The sequence below is a fragment of the Naegleria fowleri genome (genome assembly GCF_008403515.1).
Source record: "Naegleria fowleri strain ATCC 30894 chromosome Unknown tig41, whole genome shotgun sequence".
NCBI lineage: Eukaryota > Heterolobosea > Eutetramitea > Acrasida > Naegleriidae > Naegleria > Naegleria fowleri.
Genome location: NW_025407973.1, coordinates 321,721 through 341,586, shown reverse-complemented (window position 1 = coordinate 341,586; position 19,866 = coordinate 321,721). Strand labels below are relative to the sequence as shown.

Below are 19,866 nucleotides of genomic sequence, written 5' to 3'. Positions count from 1 at the left end.
CGAGTACATTTTGATAATGAATTTATTAATATTAAATATTACATGTTTACAACATGGAATCTCTATTTTACAACCCCATTCATGAAAATTACTATAAAAATTAAAAAAAATGAAACAATTATTACCAATCATGTTCATGATGATGGTGTTGAATGCCTTCATCCTCTCATCAAATAGTGTTGTATATGCTTCATCCCGATCCGAACTTACTTCTCTCCCGCTCTTGCAAGGAAAATTTTCTGAAAAGCAATATACTGGATTTGTGGACATTCCGAGCTCTACACAACCACAAAAGAAATTGTTTTATTGGTTTGTAACTGCAAAGAAAGATCCTCTCCGATCTCCGGTGGTAAGTCATTATTATCATTGAGAACTATTATATGATATTCAATGATTCATACATGATTTTTGATAAATTTATATTTGAAATAGGTGTTATGGATGACTGGAGGACCAGGTGAGTAATTGTTTTCTAGAAGAAATCCACGAGAATGAAAGGATTGATTTTTAATATCGTGAAAAATGGTATTGAACGATGGCAACCATTGATTGCCACTGGGTTGATGAACATTGAAATTTAATGAAAATTGCAATCTTCTCAATATGAACAGGATGTTCTGGATTGTTGGCATACATGACTGAGCATGGTCCCTATCAACTCAACCAAGCTGGAAATATGCTCATTGAGAATCCATATTCATGGAATCAACAAGCAAATATTATTTATTTGGAACAACCATATGGAGTACGTACAGTTGGAGTTTCATTAATTGTAATCTCTTATGATGAAATGGTGACAATGAAACGTACGATGAATCTTTCATGATTTTTGACATGACTGTCTTTGATCTGTATTGCGGGATTGACACATCACGACAATATTTTCCCTTGAACCTAATCCAACTGTTCAGGTTGGATACAGTACTGCAAATCCTGTCAATTCCACAAGTTATCCTTCAGGTGACAAGGAAAGTGCAAGAGATAATTTGAGTTTTATTGTGACCTTTTTATTTGAACTTTTTCCTGAATATTCTAAAAATGCATTCTTTGTGAGTGGTGAGAGTTATGGTATGTTTTTAGTGTTCACATTTAGTGCATAGATGACAACGTTATTGTGCATATTTACATATACAATGAACAATGACTTCATCCCAAACAGGTGGTAATTATGTTCCACTTTTAGTTAGAGAAATATTGAAATACAATGCTAATCAACCATCAAAAAAGATCGCACTCAAGGGCCTCAGTGTTGGTAATCCAACCATGGATGGAAATTTAGATGCCAATGGCTATTTTCCATTCATGTATAATCATGCATTAGTTGGAAGTGAAGAATTTTTACAATATCAAAAAGAATGTCCAAATTTTCTGACTCCCTCTCAGAAATGTCAAGATATTATCAACACCATGAGAAATAATATTGGACCAATTAATCCATATAATATCTATGCCAAATGCTTGGGAAAACCATCCATTGGAGGAGCTTGTTTCACACATCAAATGGTTTACTCTTCACAACTCAAGAAGAAAGTACCACGACGAGTGATGGATTCTCAAACTTATATTCCTTGTATTAATGTGACCACAACTACCAATTACTTTAATCGAAGAGATGTTCAATTAGCTATTCATGCCATTGGAGCTAGTGAGAACACAAAAGAATGGGATGTCTGTTCGCCTTATCTTCAATATAATGATATTGTAGATTCTATGATACCAGTTTACCAAGAAATTTATCAATTGAATCCTTCTTTATTGACTTTAATTTATTCGGGAGATGTGGACAGTTGTTGTCCTTATCCATCGACTGAGCTTGCTGTTATGGTAAGTTTTTTTTACACCCAATAGAGTAGTAACATGACGATTGATTATGTGTGTTTTTCAAATGGTACAATAGAAATTTGGATTTTCCATCTCCATTCCTTACCATCCTTATTTCTTGGACAATCAAGTCGTTGGATATATTAAGGGATATAACACAGAAAAAAACATTTTCTTCGCGACAGTCAAGAATGCTGGACATATGGTATGTTTCAGTTTTGTTTTTTATATTCGAATCAAGTCGTAACTATTTTGTGTACTCGTATTAATTTCACTTCAACAGGTGCCTACTTATCAGCCTGAAGTGGCCTTGAAGCTATTCAATGCCTTTTTGACATGTAGCTTGTCGTCACTCTAAACTTGTTGTACATCCATATGATTAAACTTTAAGTCTTGTTGTTATTGATTATTTTCTTTGGTTGCACTGTTTGAAGGGCAGGAAGACGTATTGGATTCACTTTCCTGAGAAGAACTCTCTTGAGGTACAATAATTTTCTGTAATTTGATCTTGCCATTCTCAATCGTTGCCTTAAACCCTTGCTTGGCCAATAACTCCTCTGTCGATTCATCGAGACTCTCAAGTTTAACACCTGAAATGAATTTCACATTTTCTTCATTATTCTCACACAAATTCCTGACACAAAAAACTCCCCATTCCCGTAAGACTGAATTTACATTCATCGTCAAGAAAAGTTTCAACAATTATAAACTTACATGGATTAGGATCCTGAAATGCACAACAGCTAAGTACCAATGGAATTCCTTGTTCCTCTCGAATATAATCCTGTATTTCTCGGGTTGCATAGGTCAGATTGGCGAGTGATCTCACTAGAAGTGTTTTATATCCCATGAACATTTGATCTTCATCACTATCGACATTTCGGTCATCATTTTCCCTTGTCATCACGAGTAAACCTGTCTGATTAAAAATTTCTGTAAAGACAAAATTTTCCTCTTGTTTGATTTCCTTGTTCACACATGACAAACTCAAGAGGGCTGTATTTCGAATCATATGTGAAATGAGTTGATGACAAAATTACATGAAAACACTTACTTAAGCACCATCTTGTGCATTCTTTTCTCAAGTCAACGTATTGAGATTTTTCCTTAGAGAGATTAATGAGTCCGCTTAAACTTGCCAAACATTCCAGGCACACAAAAAGGCATTCAAATTGAGTGAAAGTAAACATATGTAATGTGTTTTCTGTAGATGGATGAAATTTGTTCTCAAAATGACCAATCAATTTTACGCAAAACATGAGTAAGTGTTTGTAGGTTTCGCTGGCCCGTGCAGGCTCGGCAGCTTGAGTTTCTTCTGAACAAAATTGATCCATTATTTCCAATAGATTCAATAATGTGTTATTCTCGTTGACAGTGTCAATTAAATGCAAAAAATGGTCCTCTTCCTCAAAGAAAAAGGGTTCATCTATTTCTGTCATATAGGCCTTGCTTAAAAAATATTTCTTATAAATTAAAAAGCTTTTGTGGAGTGTAAAATGTTTTCTCTTGTTTTTCAAAATGTTAGCTCAGTTTCGAACTTACATCCATTCTTTTGTTTGCTTTGTTTCGTATAAGTAATCTAATAAATCTATCATGAGTTGTTTGTTGGTGAAAATTTCTCCTCTAAATAATTCACGTCATAGAATAATATTTTTCATCAAACAGATTTTCATAATATTTCATCATCATTAATTCTACTTCTAGAATTGATAAAATAATTTCATACATACTCAATTTGTAAATTTCCCTTTGCAATGCTATTGTATATGCTCATACAGGCAATATTAGTCATATTCTTTCCTTTTGTAAGAGCTTTCGGTAAAATTTCCCTAACAAATACATGATCACAAATTTCATACAAGTAAATTTGAATAGGTTTGTTTGCTGTCATTGCATTTGCTAAAACTTGAAGCAAAATTAAAACCGTCTTCCTAGAAGCGTACTCCTCCCATTCCTCATCGTGCTCAAAATATGACTTGAGAATGAGCAAGCAATACATGAGTATTCCTCCATCTCTTAATTTGTTCTGAAACTCTTCATTATTGACACAACCATTTCTCCATTTTGTTCCGATATCTATGATTTGTTCTTGAAACTCTTTCAATGATGATGGAGATTCATGGCACTTGGAATAACTAGTATTCTGTTGTTGTTCCATAACCCCAGACTCTGCAGCATAGGCATGTAAATCCTTTCCGAACAAATTTACCACCTCATCCGAAAGATTGATCTTGGTGGTGGAATGCTCGGAAGGACGACTAGTCTTGTTCAACATTTTTTTAATTCTGGTTTTGGGTTCTCGAACACATTCATCAAAAGCGTCATCTGATTCTTGTCTCTCTCAGAATTTTAGGACAGATTTCTTCTCTCTTTTCGCACGTTCCTATTTACTTCTTCTATTTGTTCAATTTTAACAAAGATAAACTGCTTCATTCTTCTTTCAGAGGAATGATTTTGCATCAAAGTCGACACATTCAATGTGGAGAATGAAAAAAGATTCGAAAGCGCGGTCAAACATTTTGCAGCTCCGAAAGATCTCTTGACGAGTTTTTCTTGTTGTTCAATTTGAAGTCCACTTTCAGTTTCTTCAAGGATTCCAATTCTTCTTCCAAAATAAAATTTCTACAAGAAGTTTGCTTCCACGTACGAATCAAATAACAACCACCACCTACAACAATAATACATTTCTTCTTTCATCCAAAACAAAACAATTACCAGACTCCACTCCGATCAAGAATACCTTCACTGTCATCATCATGGCCAATAATAATAATAACAAGGACGAATATCAACATTTGGAGGAAGAGGAAGAATATGTTCCAACCACCAATGCTATTGAACAACAACAGCAGCAAGCACACCAACAGCCTCAACCAACGGCGACCACCACCACCACTGGCAGCGTTACCTATCAATTACCTCCTCAACAAACAGGACAGCCTGTGCAATACTTTTATGTTGTTCAACCTCCTCCTGGTGCTTCAGATCAACAACAACAAGGTGTTGGTCAACAACAACTCTATTACCCCCAGGTCTACTATCCTCATTTGGTGATGGGCCAACAACAACAACCAACCAGATTGCCTCCACTTCCTCAAGTCTCTCAGCCACAACACGCCAATATGCCAAATCAAAACAATTATGCCTATCCAACAACAAATGCGACTATTCCAACAACCATCAGTAATACCACCCAAATTCCAATTACTCAGGAATCCTATGTCAATGTTCAAGGAGTAGAGCCTATTCTTATTTTGATTTGTAGCTTTTTGATGCCTGGATTGGGTCACCTCGTGATGGGTCAACAATCCAAGGGTGCCATTTACTTTGGTGTAAACTTTGTCATTGGTATCATTATTGCTGCCACAGCATGGATCTTTGTTGGTTTGGCATTCATTCCATTCGCGTTAATTTATGTCATGCTGATCATGATTGATAGTTATGTTCTTGCTGATCGATTGAAGAAGGGTTATCCAGTTTTGAAAGGAGAATGTTATTTCAGAATTACATCATGGGGAGTTTCATTGTTGGAAAAGAAGTCTCCTGTCTTTGTTCATGGAGTAGATGAACCACTAGAATGGCAACAAAAGTGTGAACAAGTGAGAAGACAATTGAATCTTTAATGTCATCCTTTGTTCTTGCATTTGTAAATAAGTTGCTTGTTGTTGCTGTTGACAACAAGATCAATACAGACATTATCGTTCCTATTGTTGCTGTTGTAAAAAGAATTTGAATAATAAAAATTCTGATTCTCTCGTCCGTCATGGGCCAGTCACCAAGTTTCACGGAAGGTTTGTCTCAAATGAAATTCATTCGAGAATTATCTTTATGACGTACAACATTAATGTCTCTTCATTGAAATTCTCAATAGATGCTGACAATGACATGGAGCGAATGAACACTTCCATGGATCCACCACTGAAAAACAATCAACTAGTCGTAGACCCCAAAATCTACTCTTCTCTCTCTCTACAGACCTCCAACATTGAATTAACCTGCTCCGAAGATTTATTTGGTCCTATCGAACAAAATATTTGGGCAAATTTACCACTGGATGCGATTCGTTATATCTTTGAATTTTTGTCCTTTCGCGAAACTTTCAACGTGTCCGTTGTTTGTAAGAAATTTAATGCGTTGTGTTGGAAGCATTTGAAAGAAATTGATATTTGTAAAGAAAGTACAAGTGCTGCAAGGGTAGGTCAATCATTGTGTGTGAATGATTATTTCATTCACATGGATTTGTGAAATGTTGGGATTCATATGTTCAACAACGAATGTGAATTCATCTCTTTTATATTATTCGACCATTACATGCGAATTCATTCTATGAATTCTGCTGATTATTACTTTTCAGGTAGTCACTGATAATATTATTTTACGTGTCATATCATTAGCCACGAATATCGAAAGTTTAAGCTTGTATGGTTGCAGACTGTTAACAAATACAAGTTTGAGTGCTATTGTCCATCAATCTGAAACGTTGACAAGTTTAGATCTTTCCTACACACCACGTTTGAATGCTGAAACTCTTAAACTCATCTCCAAGAAATGTACAAAATTGAAAAGATTAGTTTTAGGAGGAATATATAGTTTCACATACGATGGTATGAACCAAACCTTGAAAAATTCCTTAGAATTTCCTAATTTAGAGATTTTTGTACATCGTCGAGCTCAGTATTTTGGACCTGAATTTATTTCATATTTGAAGACTCATGAAAAAACATTGAAAGGCATTAATTTAGGACGACCTCAAACCACATCCTATAATGATGCTAAACTTTGTGATTTTATATTTACTAATGAAATGTTTCAACTCAACTTGGTTTTTCTCAATTTGGATGGTATTTTAGAGCTTGGACCATCCTTTGAATCTCTTATTGCACTTGCAAAATTTAAGAATTTACAAGGATTAACACTTTCATCATTTGGACAAAATTTAAATGGCGTAGAAACTGTATTGAAGAGTATTGGAAACAATTTGAGGTATTTTGTTGTAACATGTATGGATCTCAATGATGAATTGTTAGAAATTCTTATCAAGATTGGAATGAAGGAGTTGAAAATTTTCTCAATGTCACATTTGGCCTTTCCATATGGAGGTCATCCGAATCGAGTCGAGAATGTGAAAAAAGTATTGAAATGCTCATTACAAAAGAAAGCTTTTCAAAATTTGGTTTGTTTTGAATATTCATTGCCACACAATACCAAAGATGAAGAATTGACAAGTCTTGTTTCACAATTTAAAGAGTTGAAAATGTTAATCACATGGAAAAAGAGACTTGAATTTGAAGATTATTAATTCTCATCATCATCATGAACACACATGAAAGGTGTATTCAGCATGTGAATGGAGAAAAGAAATTGTCTCATGTGAAATTATTCGGTGGAATGAATGCTCTCTCTAACGATGTAGCATGAAGATGGTGTAAACCTTCATATTAAAATAATGATTATGAAATTCATTGCCTCAAATTTAAAGCAACTTGACTCTCTTCTAGAGAATGAGCCAACGGATTCTGTTATTCATTTCCATACCAACACCAATCATCCCAAATCGAAGCATCTTGCCATCAACAATCATCAAGCTCATCATCTCTTCCATCACTAATCAAAAAAAAATTTCGACATGTGTAAGTTGATGATGAAATTTTATGTTGATTTCAACAACAATCACACACCAATCTATTTTCAATAACAACAACAACATGAATACTCTTCCAATTAATAATAATAATAACATGAACTAACAACAATATTACAAAACTCTCTTCAACAATCCTCTGTGTTGTTGTTGTTGTAATAACAACAATTTATCAAAAAATTTTTCACACCACCCTCTCGACCATGAATCACCATCATCAAAATTTACCGATGAATGATGTGTCATAAATCATCATCACCATCATCACCATGCATATGTACATAATCATCATCACCATCCTCGATCATCATCAGCTGGAGACGTCAAAGGAACACTTTCCAAAGTCAAAAGTGGAAATGTCTCGGGTCGACTTGCTGCCATTGGAGCTCTCTTCTCTCTTGCCAGTGATGACGATATTCGAGAAGAAATTAGAGAAATGGGAGGAATTGGTATTTTAGTGGGTTGTTTAGATGAAACTGCTGATCCACGAATTCCACGTCAAGCTTGTGGTGCTTTATTGAATATGGCCAATGATGACAAGTGTCGTGAAGAAATTCGTGATTTTGGAGGTATTGAATTAATTCTCAAACTCATTGAAAATCAATTCAAAGATAGCACTTGTTTAGAGTATGCCACTGGTGCTCTTTTGAATTTATCCTCGGATGATGAAACGAGAGAAATGGTTCGTGAAGCCAATGGAGCTCCAATTCTTGCACATTGTTTGAAACAAGCTCCAAGTGATGAAGTGTTGAGAAATTCAGTTGGATCGGTCGCTTCCTTGTGTTTCGATCAGGAATTTACTCGTCAATTGGTGAGTGAAGGAGCATTACCTTATATTATCAATGCATTGGAATCAAAGGATGAAGAGACACGTTCAAGAACAAGTGGTTGTATTTGGAATTTGAGTGTCACTTCTGATGAAACACGTGAAGCATTGGCTCGTGAAGGATGTTTAGAAAAATTAGTGGATTTGTTAAAGCATCATGAAGAGAATAATGAAGATGCTGAAACTGTTGGAAATTGTGTCATGTGTCTGTCTATTTTGAGTTCCAATGATATGGTTGCTGAGACTCTTCGTGAAATGGATGGATGTTTTGAAATGATTGTCAAGTTTTTGACAAATTCTGATGCAACCATTGCTCAGAATGCTGCAGCTGCTATTTGGAATTTGGCTCATAACGATGAGAATAAGAAAGTTCTTTCCGAATTGGATACCATGGCTGCTTTGATTCCACTTTTGGATGCTTTCCATTCAGAAAGTCAATGGGATGCTTTGGAAAAGGTTTTGGGAGCTGTGTTGACCTCAAGTACGAATGATTCCATGGCTGGTCAGGTAAGTGTGTGTGTGTGTGAATATGTCTATGATGAATATATATATGTGTGTGGTCATGTGATGATGATGGTGAATATGAAAATGCATGGATTGTTGTTGTACATGGTCATGTGATGATGATGATGAATATACATCTATGAATGATATAATTGATGGGATCCCATAGTTCCGTGAAAATAATGGATTTCCTCCTTTGAAAGCCATCATTGAAGGAAAACTCGATCCAACCACCATTCAAGACGATCAACACAAAAAGTGTGTACTTTATGGTATCATTGGTTTTGCAGTGTTGGCTTACAATGACAAGAATAAGGATGAAATTCGTGAATGTGGTGCTCTTGGAGACTTGGTTGAACTTCTTCGTTTGGAATACGATGATGATTTGCTCGAGAAAGTCACTGCTGCTCTTCTCAATTTAACTCATAACATTGAAAATCGAGTAGCCATTCGTAAATTGGATGGTATTGCACCACTCATTGAATTATTGTATCACCCCAATGAAACCATTTCTATGAATGCAGCTGGTTGTTTGTGGAATTTGAGTAATGATGAGAGTTGTAAGGCTGTCATTCGAAGTTTGGGTGGTTTGAAACCCATACTGACCATTATTGGTGGTGGAAAAGTGGCGCCAAAATCCAAAAAAGATCGAGCCATCAGTAAGGAAGCCATTGAAGCGGCCAATCGTCTGGTGAATGGAGGAGATGATGAACAGGAGGAGTCAGAAATGTTTCATGTCGTTGAATTTATTGAAGAACAATTCAATCCAAATAAGGAATATGAACACTTGGATGATCAACCATTGTTGGATCAACCATTGAATAATCAACCTCAATTGAATCGAAATGGTGAACAAAGAACAACAACTGGAGCTGGTATTGAATATGGAGAGGAAACTGGAATGACTCCAGGCAAAATCATTGTAGGAGCTGCTCGTATTGACATTAAAAATCGAAGAAGACAAGCTGAAATTGAACGTGAACAGAAGGAAGCTGAAGAAAGAGAGCTCAGAAGAAAGGAGGCTGAAGAACGAGAACGTGCTCGAAAGAAGAAGGAAGAAGAAGAGCTCAGACGTAAAGAAGAAGAGCAAAAGAAAAAGCAAAAAGAAGAAGAAGAAAGAAAACGCAAATTCGAGGAAGAAATGAAACGAAAGGCTGAAGAAGAGGAACGTCAACGATTGTTGGCTGAGGCTGAAAAAACAAAAAATCAAGCCAAAGAGGCATTCGATGCCAAACATAAGAGAAAGAATGTCAAAGATGAAGACATGGATTGGGATGAAATTTATGAGGATGGTTTCACACCTTCGAAAACCAAAGAAGAAGCAAGGGACAATTTCCAAGGTCAAATTGATCAATTCACCAATTTAATTGATCCTTTCAATTCAAATGGTGTTCGTGATCAACTCACTGAGGATGATCTCAAATTCATTGAAAGTGAAATTGAGAGAGCGAAAAACTTTTTGGAACAACATCCAAATGCCACCAAGGAACAACTCGATGATGTCCGTAAGGAGTTGGATGCCAATGTGAAACCTCTCATTGAAATAGCCAAAGCAAAAAAGGTCTTATCCGACATGACTCAAAACATTCGTGATCGTGTAATGAATGATTCCGAATTATTGAATAATTTGACTCCTGAGGAGAGACGTGAACTCGAGCAAGCATTGGCCGAGATGGAACAATGGCTTCGCGACCATCCAGATGCCACCCAAGAAGAAATTGAAGCGAAGGAACGTGAACTCTTGTCCAAGATTAAACCCATTCTTGCAAGAGCCAAAACACGCAACGATTTGGAGAATTATGCTCATGATTTGAGAAAGAAAGCCTCAGGCGAAGAAGATGAAGGTTTGGACTATGACTTGTTATTGGGTGATGAAGATAAGAGAAATTTACACGATGCCATTCGTGAAGTTGAGGACTACTTGTTGGAGCATCCTCATGCCACTGCTCAAGACTATGAAGACAAGTTGCAAGAAACCAAGAAACGAATCGAACCCATCTTGAAGAAGGCTCGTGCCAAGAAGGAACTCTTAGACTATGCTTCTGGAATGAGAGATCGTGTACAAAATGATCAAGACTTGAAGAAACGTATCAGTCCTGAAGAGAGAAGAGGTATGGAACAAGCCTTGGATGACTTTGATAAGTGGATCAAGAATCATCCCAATGCCGACTTGGACACTCTCGAGAAACAACGACAACGTTTGAAACAAAAATTGGAACCTGTTGTTTCCCGCGTGGATGCACACAACACGTTGGATGAGTACATCAATCGTACACGAAAGAGAATTGATGATAAGGATGACTTGGGTGATTTATTGGATGATATGGACAAGAAGACTCTCCAGAAGGAATTGAAAGACTCGGAAGACTTTTTGAAGAAGGTCGAGAAGGATCCTTCCAAATTCAATGCCGATGACATTTCTCAAAAGAAGAAGGATCTCAAAGAGAAGATGGCTCCACTCTTGGAGAAGGCGAACAAACGAAAGGAACTCAAGGATCAAGCTCGTCGAGTGAGAGATGTGCTCTCATCGGATCATGAACTTTCTCCATTCCTCTCACCAAAGGAAAGAAAACTCATCGAGAATGAGACTCAAGACATGGAAGATTGGATTCGAAACAATAAGAAGGCCACTCCTCAACAGATTGAAGAGAGAAGAAAGAAATTCGAGGAGAAGGTGCAACCTGTGTTGAGCAATGCTGAGCAACGAAAGGCACTCTCAGATTATGCTCAAAGAATTAAGGATCGATTGGAGGATTCTCAATTTGTGGACAAGTTGAAACCAGAAGAGAAGAAGGCTCTCCAGGAGGCTCATGATGAATTGAAGAACTTTTTGGCCAAGAATCCTGAAGCTACTTCTAAAGACATTGAGAAGCAACGTGATAAGGCCAACGAAAAGGTTTTACCAATTTTGGAAAGAGTCCGAGAACAAGCAGCACTGGAGAACCATGTCAACAATGTGCGTGATAAAGTACGTGACGATCCACAATTGAGTAAATTCCTCTCAGATAAGGAAAAGAAAGCCATTGAGAAGGCTGTTCAAGATGTTGAGAAAACTCTCAAGAACAAGCCTTCCGTAGCTGAATCCAAGAAGGCAAAGGATCAATTCAACGACACTGTGAAACCTCTCATTGAAAATGCATTTGCTAGAAGCAAGATCTCTGATCATGCTGGTGAAATTTTGAAGGAAGTTAGTGAAGATCCTCAAACAACTTCAAAGGATAAGGAAGCTGTCAAGAAGGCAAAGAAGGATTTGATTGATGACTTTTTGGCAAAGAATCCAGATGCCACCAAAGATCAAGTGGAGCAACAACGAAAGAAATTTGATGATGCTGTGTCCTCTGTCACTGATCGTATTCATAAGAAGAAGGAATTAGAAAGAAAACTCAATGATCTTCAAAGAAAATTGGACGATCCAGAAAGTGCTGTTTGTACTAAATCCACACCTGAAGAGAGACAATATTTGGTTTCTAAATTGAATGAAATGAACAAATTCTTGGATGAGAATCCAAGTGCCACTAAACAACTTGAAGATAAGCTTAATGAATTTAATTCACAAGTTGAACCAACCATGAAGACTTGTGAAAAAAGAGCTCAATTAGATCAATTCGCCAATAGTATTAGAGATCGACTTGTAGATCCTAACGATGATTTGTGCAAGCATTTGAATGAAAAAGAAAAACAACAACTCAGAGATGCTACCATTGAAGCTTTGAACTTTTTAGAAAAGAATCCAGGTTGCTCTGGAAATGATGTTACCCAAGCAAAGAAGAAACTTGATGACAAGACTAAGGAATTGCTTGAAAAAGCAAAAGCAAGAGGTGGTCTCTATAGAAAGGCTGGTGGTTTGATTAGTGACGTATCCAATTATGGTGAAGGTGGTCTTGGAGGAAAATTGAGTGCTGTTGAAAGAGCTGAACTTGTTGACAAGTGCTATGAAGTTATGTCCTTCTTGGACAAGAATCCAAATGCTACTGCCAAACAAATCAAAGACAAAGAGAAGGAACTTAATAAGGTTGTGAACCCAATCTTGGACAAGATCAACGAAAGAGAAAATCTTATTGATTTGGTGAAGGGCATTCGTGATCAAGTATTTGACATGGACACTGGTCTCGTTGAAGATGAAGATGAAACTAAGAATCTTCCCTCAACAGTTGAAAAGGATGCTGCTGATGAATTGGAAGATTTGTTGAATGGACCCACACGAACATCCAAATCTGCAAAGGATGAGAAGGCACGTTCTGAGAAGTTGGGTAATTTCCTCACTGAAGACGAAAAGAACAAGATTGATGCTGCCATGAAACATGTGTTGGATCTCGTGAATTCAGATCCAAATCTCACTGTCTCTGATTTGAAGGAACAAGGAAGAGTTATCAAACAAGACACGGATAGCATTTTGAAGGCAGCCAAATCTCGATCCGATCTCAAGGATTATTTGACAGGCTTTCGTGATCAACTTCGAGATGAAAAGGATTTAGCAGCCAATCAATTGAGTGAGGCCGATAAGAAACAAATTGAAAATGCAGTGAACCAGGCACTCGATTGGTTAACCAAAGACGGAGCTTCTGCCTCCCCAGATGCTGTCGAACAAAAGAAGAAGGACGTCATGAATCAAATTGAACCTCTCCTTCAAAGAGCCAAAGAACGAGGAGAATTAGAAACCATTGCTAACAAATTGAAACGTCGTTTGGAGGATGACGTGGATTTGACTTCTGCTCTATCAGATAAGGAAAAGAAGACTCTCGAAAATGAAGTGAAAGAGGCCTTGGACTTTTTGGCCAAAAATCCAAATGCCACAGCTGAACAATTGTTGGATCGTCGTAAGAAGTTTGATGAAACTGTTTTACCAATTTTAGAAAAGACAGAAGCAAGAAACAAATTGAAGAATTATACCAATGAGCTCCGTACTCAACTCTATGATGAAGATGATCTCGGTGGAAAACTCTCTGAACAAGACAAGAAGAAGATTGAGAATTTCATTGATGAAGCTGTTGACTTTTTAGAAACCAATCCTAATGCCACAAAAGAACAAATCGATCAAAAACGACATGCGCTCGAATCCAAGGTTGCTCCAATCCTCAAGAAGGGTGATAAGGCAAGAAAGGCTGAAGAACTTGCCAATGATATTAAGAATCGATTGGAGAATGATTCCACTCTGAGAGATGCATTGGCTCCAGAGGAACGTAAGATTGTCTCCGACGCCACCAAAGATTTCTCGGATTGGCTCGAAAAGAATGGTGCTCATGCCTCGGAAAACGAAACCAAGGACAAGGAACGTCAATTCAAAGAGAAGGTCGATCCAATTTTGAATAAGGCTAACAACCGAAACGCTCTCAAGGAACAAGCCAAGAAACTCCGAGACAAGTTGAACCAGGATCCACAAGTCTCTGGTTTAAAGTTCTCCGATTCGGAAAAGAAGGAACTCGAGAAACACACTCAAGATGCCATTGATTATTTGGACACAGTCGGAGCCAATACCTCAACCACTGCCGATCAAATCAAGAACAAGATTCAAGACTTTAAGAATAAGACCACCCCCATTGTCGAGAAAGCCAAACAACGAAGAGCCTTAGAAAAATATGCTGCAGGTGTGCGCGATAAGATTCAAAACGATTCAGTCATCTCCTCACGACTCACTCCCGAGGAGAAGAAACTCATTGATCAAACTGCACAAGAAGTATTGGATTGGATCCAACGTCATGGTGATGAGGCCTCTCTTCTCGATTTGAAAGAAAAGATGCGTGAAGGAAAGAGCAAGATTGAACCAGCCATGCAACGTGCAGAGAAGCACAAACAATTGGAAGAGCACGTGAATAAGATTCGAGACAAGACGAACGGTGAGTTGAAGGATTGTCTCACTCCCGAAGAGAAGAAGGTTGTTGAGGCTGAAACTCAAAAGACTCTCGATTGGTTGGGTAAGAATAAGACGGCTCCAACGAGTGCTGTTGAGGCTCAACAACGTGCTCTCGATGGAAAGATTTCAAGCATTATGGAGAAGGCTCAAACAAAGAAGGATTTATCAAACTTTGCTCATGCCATTAGAGATCGTTTGAAGAACGATAAGGAATTGGATCAATTACTCACAGCCGAAGAGAAGAAGATGATCAATGATGCCGTTCAAGAAACATTGGATTGGCTTGCAAAGAATCCTAATGCCTCTCTCTCCGATCTCAAATTACGAAAGAAGAAGCTTGAGGATGTCGTGAATAATGTATTGGGTGACAAGGAAGCTGCTGAAAACTTTAGAAATTATGCTGAGAAGATTCTTGAAGTCTTGAAGAAGAACAAACAAGTTCAACGTGATTTGACTGATGAAGAGAAGAGAGATGTTGAATTGTTTGCAGAGACAGCGAAGGATTGGCTTCATCAAAATCCTAATGCTACGGCACGACAAATTCGTATGGAAAAGAAGAAACTCGAAGAAAAGTTAGGAAAAATCAAAAATTTCAAATTCGAGATTCCTAATGCGACCTACATTGGTAAATTCTCTGAAAAACTACGTTGGGGTGATGAATCTAAGAGAACCAAAGACATTACTCATCTCATGGGTTCGTATATCAAGAAGGGTGATACCACCAAGTCTTCAAAGCCAATTCAACCTCCAACCAAACAATACAAGATGGTCATTCCACAACGAAAACTCACCAAGGAAGAAGAGGAGGAATTGAAACTCTTTGACACCATGAAACATAATAAGGGAGGCCTTATTGAAGCTAAATTACAAAGTTTGATGGGAAGTGTCAATGCTGGACATGGTGCAGGCTTTGCTGCTGAGGAAGATCTAAATGCTGAACCTCCTGTAGTGTATTCATATGCAGAGTTAAAGAATAACAAACAAAAGAAGTATCCTGCTGGAGTCGACGTCAATAAGAGAGAACAATATTTGAGTAATGCTGAGTTCTTCCAAGTGTTCAAGATGACTCGTGAGGAATTTAGAAAGTTGCCTGAATTTAGACAAACCAAGGCTAAGCGTGATGCAGAATTGTTTGCTTATGCCTATGAGCTTTAATCGAGTGTATCAAGCAAAATAAATTCAAGTCTTAAAGATCTTTGGAGTTTCAATGGTTGGTGTTGGAGATGTTGTTCATTGGCCACATTGCATTTAGAGAGAGTTCCTTCATGGAAGAAGTATTTAATAAAGATAAAAAGAACGACTTGCAAATCTCTATTGAAGAGATAGCGATGGGAAGAACACTTGGTCACGTGGTAGCATCGATGATAAGGGCCTCGAAACCAGAGCTGTCATGTTTGGTAATTATTTATAAACAGATCTAATAGAAGAAGAAATTGATGTCAACAACAACAAATCCGTGTGTTTTAATGAGCTTAATTTCTGTTGAGAATAAATGACAGTAAGAGCTCAATTTATCAAACGACATTGACAATGTGACAGTAAAGATGTCAACTTTGTTGTCAAAAGGTCCATAGTGATTCTTTCGTCCACTATCGAGTCAAAATTACTCTTTTGATGGAGCAAGGACATGTCATTTCCATGCCAGAAAACAAGGATGTCAAAAAGTCGTTTTCTATCAAGTCAAAATGACGTCAATTCTTTTGTCGGGAAAATCATTACAAAAAAATGAGCAAACCAACAAGCGCTCAGAAGGAAGAAAGCCAGAATGACCTTTCGGAGGAAGATCTTTCCATTGAAATTGTAAATGTACAGAAAATTGAGAGAATTGAAAATGCAAACTCTCCGAGTAGTATCAGCAACAACAGCGGCATAGGGAGGACCAGTACCGATCATTCATCACCATTGTCATCATCAAGTAGTCTTCACTATCTAAATGGTGATGATGAAGATCGATTTCTAACACCACGAGAGCGTATCAAAAAGTATTACTCTTCATTTACATCCTATAACAATATGGATTTTTCATCCGTGTTGAACGATCCAAAGGATGTTGCTTCCAACTCATCACCACTTCTTTCCTTGTCAATGATTTCATCATGGTTTTCATCATCTTCTCATAACAGTACGGCATCAAGTTCTTTAAAAAACAATGTTGATGAAACTGGAGATGAAATTATTCGTGGGATTTCTACAGAGGACTATGCATTTATTGATGCCCTCAATGAAAAGAATTATGACTCAATTCAAGTTGACAGGAAATTTCATCCAACAAGTCAAACAAAGAAGAGTAGAATATCAATCAGTCAAACGCCATCCACGATCGGAAACGAAATTTCGTTGTCAGACTTTAAGAGTTATTTTGAAATGTTAGAAAAGGTTTGTGAAATATAACATTTCCATTTGATAATATTATTATAATAATTAACTGAATGTTCGAACCAATATCTGTTCACTTTGAAAATAATTTTGTAACAGTTTCCCAACAGAGAAGATTTAAAAAAACAGCTTTCATATCGGTCTCTAAAAGGTAAATACCACATTACTCAAATCATATTAATTTACATATTTTTAAAGAATTTTCTTCCAATGCAAGTTTGCTAGAATCCATGACTAAACGAGAAGGTATTCCTGCTTACTTTTTTGATGGAAATTTTGATCTGTCAAAAGCAGAGTATTTCAATAAGATTTTTAATACAGAAAACGAATCAGCATCATTATTATTGCAAGAAAAATTGAGTTATTATCTGGACCAAGTTGAAAATCAAGTTCAAAAACAAGTCAATGATCGATCATGTGAAATATTTGACTCGATGATCAAGTATGATGACTTGTATGAAACACTGCTCCAATCACTTCCTCTTGTGCAAGAACTTCGGAAAAAAATTTCAAAATATGAACAAGGTGCCGTTTTGCGGCCCTTAGAGGTAGCAAATTTAGTTCGAAAAAAACAAAATTTGAAAAAAACTTTAGAATATATGAAAATTATTGAATCTATTCATGACAGTATGGAGGCTGTTAAATTATTAGTGTCACAGAGAGGAGATTTATTATCTGCGTTGGAAATTTTATCAACCATTGAACACACATTTCAGAAAAATATTGAACTTTCCAACATCTCATGTCTCAAGCACATTCCTAAAGCAATTAATATTGAACTTCAGGTTATTGATGAAACAATTAAGCAAGAGTTTGCAGACCTTATCACTGAAGTTATGCATGACAGTGAGTCATTGGAATGGACTTGGAATTTATCTTCTCTTCTTACTGCCGTGTTACATAGAGATTTGTCCACTTCAGTAATGTTGTTTACAAAAAAGCATGTTGGTACAATCCTTTCGGAAGTCTATGAGAAAGTATTATCTCCACTCAAAACAGATGCATCAGAAGATGTTAAATTAACTTTATCAAAACTTGAACCTCAACAATTTTGTGATATGGTAAGTTCTAGTTGTTACACGAGGTTTATTAGATTCGGTCATTCACTCTCTGAAATCATTTCAGTTTGAATCGTTAACAAAGAAATGTTTGGAAAAACTGGAGAGGATTTCAAATATCTCACGCGCTGTAGATAAATTCTGTAAAGAGACCAATGAAAAGAGTGATGTAAATACAGACAAAATTGTAGTGAATAGCGTCAAGCTGAAAAATTTAAATCGAGAAACTCAAAAAATTTTACTGTTCATGAATGAGAACATTCAACAATATTGTGTAACAATATGCAGTGCTGTAGATAATACTATCATCAAATTTTCAAATGCCATACTTTCTCGGTACATGACCATTGGAAACAGCTTTATTGAAAGTTGTGACAAGTTGTGCAATCAGAAATCATCCATTTTAAAAGGAAAATTCCAATCTCATGGTCAGATTTATCTCGACCAATTCCACAACATTTATGTACAACGATTGAAAAAACGTTTGGCTCGTGACAATTGGGAACCTGTGCCAAGCATTCCAGAAAAGTATCAAAAAGCTGCCATCCAACTTTTGGGTACAACCACTTTCGATACTTTCTCAACATCCTCACAAACCACCACTCCTCCCAAAATTTCCTCTCCAGTATCTTCAATGCTTCGATCCGATTCATCTCCAAGTCTTGCTCAAACTCATGCAGAAGATAAGACCTCATACATTCTAGCAAACGGAATCAAATTTAAACTTTCAACAAGCAGCTTGTGTCTTCTCAAATTCATAGCCAAATATTGCACATTACTTTCCAAGGAGTATGTCTTCATCAGCGCAGTGGATTTGCATGGAAGAATTCTCAAACTCATGCAAGTGTATAATTTAGAGTTGAGAGAATTGGTGCTCATGGCAAAAGCACGAGAAATTAATAATTCCATTACCACCATTACTCCAAAACATTTGAGTAAGTTTCATCGAATTGATTGTAGAATTCGACTTTGGATCTTCTTCTAACTCTCAATTCAGTTCTTGCATCAGATTGTATTCACTTTTTAATCATTCTAATTCCTTACATTCAATCCAAAATTGAGGATGCACTCCAAGAAGGTCAAAAAAAACAACTGATCAAATTCAGCGATTTCGTGAATGATTTGTTAGAACATCGAATCTCAATATTCGAGAAAATTATTTCAATTTTAATAGAGGCTCTGAAAGCTCAATGTGAAGGCATTACAAGCTTTAATTGGAATGACAAGTTAGACCAAAAAACTCAAACACCATTCATTACCATGATTAAGCAAACCAATAGTGTTCATAGAACTCTCAGTTCGAGCTCCTTTCTTTCTTCTAATATAATGGAATTACAGAAATATTCAACACGAGTTTACGATTTGCTCATTGATAAGATTTGTGAAGCCATTCAGAAGGTGAACACATCATCAACACCCAATATTTTCAAAACAGAACCTATCAAGTCACGTGTGATTGCTGATATTTCACTCATTCAACGAGAAATCACAAAGAAGACAGAATCATCAACTGTTGCATTAACAAACATTGAAAAGTTGAATAATTTAATGATGATCTGAAGTATGAACGCGTAAAAGATTGGATGTGGTTAGGACCATCACCAGTCTTAATAGTTTTACAGCAGAACAAAAATAACAAAGTGGAAACAAAGAAATATATCGATTTCTGGACTCTCCGAACGATAATTTGACCCTAAAGGGCCATACCATTTCAAGCACACCTATACTTGAGAAGAACATCAAACTGAAGTTCGGTCCGAGCTATATCGAATTAATTGATGAAAAAAAT

At 36.7% G+C, this 19,866-nt stretch overlaps 6 protein-coding genes across 6 annotated transcripts; 5 read left to right on the top strand and 1 right to left on the bottom strand.

The window, feature by feature from the left end:
• Nucleotides 1-109: 109 nt before the first annotated feature.
• Nucleotides 110-2,179, top strand: FDP41_004842 (uncharacterized protein; the record flags this gene model as incomplete). The annotated part of the gene is made up of 7 exons (XM_044708301.1): nt 110-349; nt 433-457; nt 612-745; nt 912-1,068; nt 1,160-1,824; nt 1,898-2,026; nt 2,105-2,179. The coding sequence occupies 7 exons, from the start codon at nt 110-112 to the stop codon at nt 2,177-2,179; spliced, it is 1,425 nt and encodes a 474-aa protein (XP_044560880.1).
• Nucleotides 2,180-2,220: 41 nt separating this feature from the next.
• Nucleotides 2,221-4,096, bottom strand: FDP41_004841 (uncharacterized protein; the record flags this gene model as incomplete). The annotated part of the gene is made up of 5 exons (XM_044708300.1): nt 2,221-2,486; nt 2,536-2,817; nt 2,876-3,300; nt 3,364-3,444; nt 3,552-4,096. The coding sequence occupies 5 exons, from the start codon at nt 4,094-4,096 to the stop codon at nt 2,221-2,223; spliced, it is 1,599 nt and encodes a 532-aa protein (XP_044560879.1).
• A 481-nt stretch (nt 4,097-4,577) lies between these two features.
• FDP41_004840 (uncharacterized protein) lies at nt 4,578-5,444 on the top strand (the record flags this gene model as incomplete). Its single annotated transcript, XM_044708299.1, has 1 exon — nt 4,578-5,444. The coding sequence occupies one exon, from the start codon at nt 4,578-4,580 to the stop codon at nt 5,442-5,444; it is 867 nt and encodes a 288-aa protein (XP_044560878.1).
• Nucleotides 5,445-5,584: 140 nt separating this feature from the next.
• On the top strand, nt 5,585-7,120 carry FDP41_004839 (uncharacterized protein; the record flags this gene model as incomplete). Its single annotated transcript, XM_044708297.1, has 3 exons — nt 5,585-5,612; nt 5,693-6,015; nt 6,176-7,120. The coding sequence occupies 3 exons, from the start codon at nt 5,585-5,587 to the stop codon at nt 7,118-7,120; spliced, it is 1,296 nt and encodes a 431-aa protein (XP_044560877.1).
• Nucleotides 7,121-7,447: 327 nt separating this feature from the next.
• On the top strand, nt 7,448-15,798 carry FDP41_004838 (uncharacterized protein; the record flags this gene model as incomplete). Its single annotated transcript, XM_044708296.1, has 3 exons — nt 7,448-7,451; nt 7,777-8,795; nt 8,962-15,798. 3 exons carry the CDS (start codon nt 7,448-7,450, stop codon nt 15,796-15,798), a joined length of 7,860 nt encoding a protein of 2,619 aa, XP_044560876.1.
• Nucleotides 15,799-16,368: 570 nt separating this feature from the next.
• Nucleotides 16,369-19,637, top strand: FDP41_004837 (uncharacterized protein; the record flags this gene model as incomplete). Its single annotated transcript, XM_044708295.1, has 5 exons — nt 16,369-17,019; nt 17,119-17,170; nt 17,218-18,080; nt 18,145-19,012; nt 19,075-19,637. The coding sequence occupies 5 exons, from the start codon at nt 16,369-16,371 to the stop codon at nt 19,635-19,637; spliced, it is 2,997 nt and encodes a 998-aa protein (XP_044560875.1).
• Nucleotides 19,638-19,866: the final 229 nt, after the last annotated feature.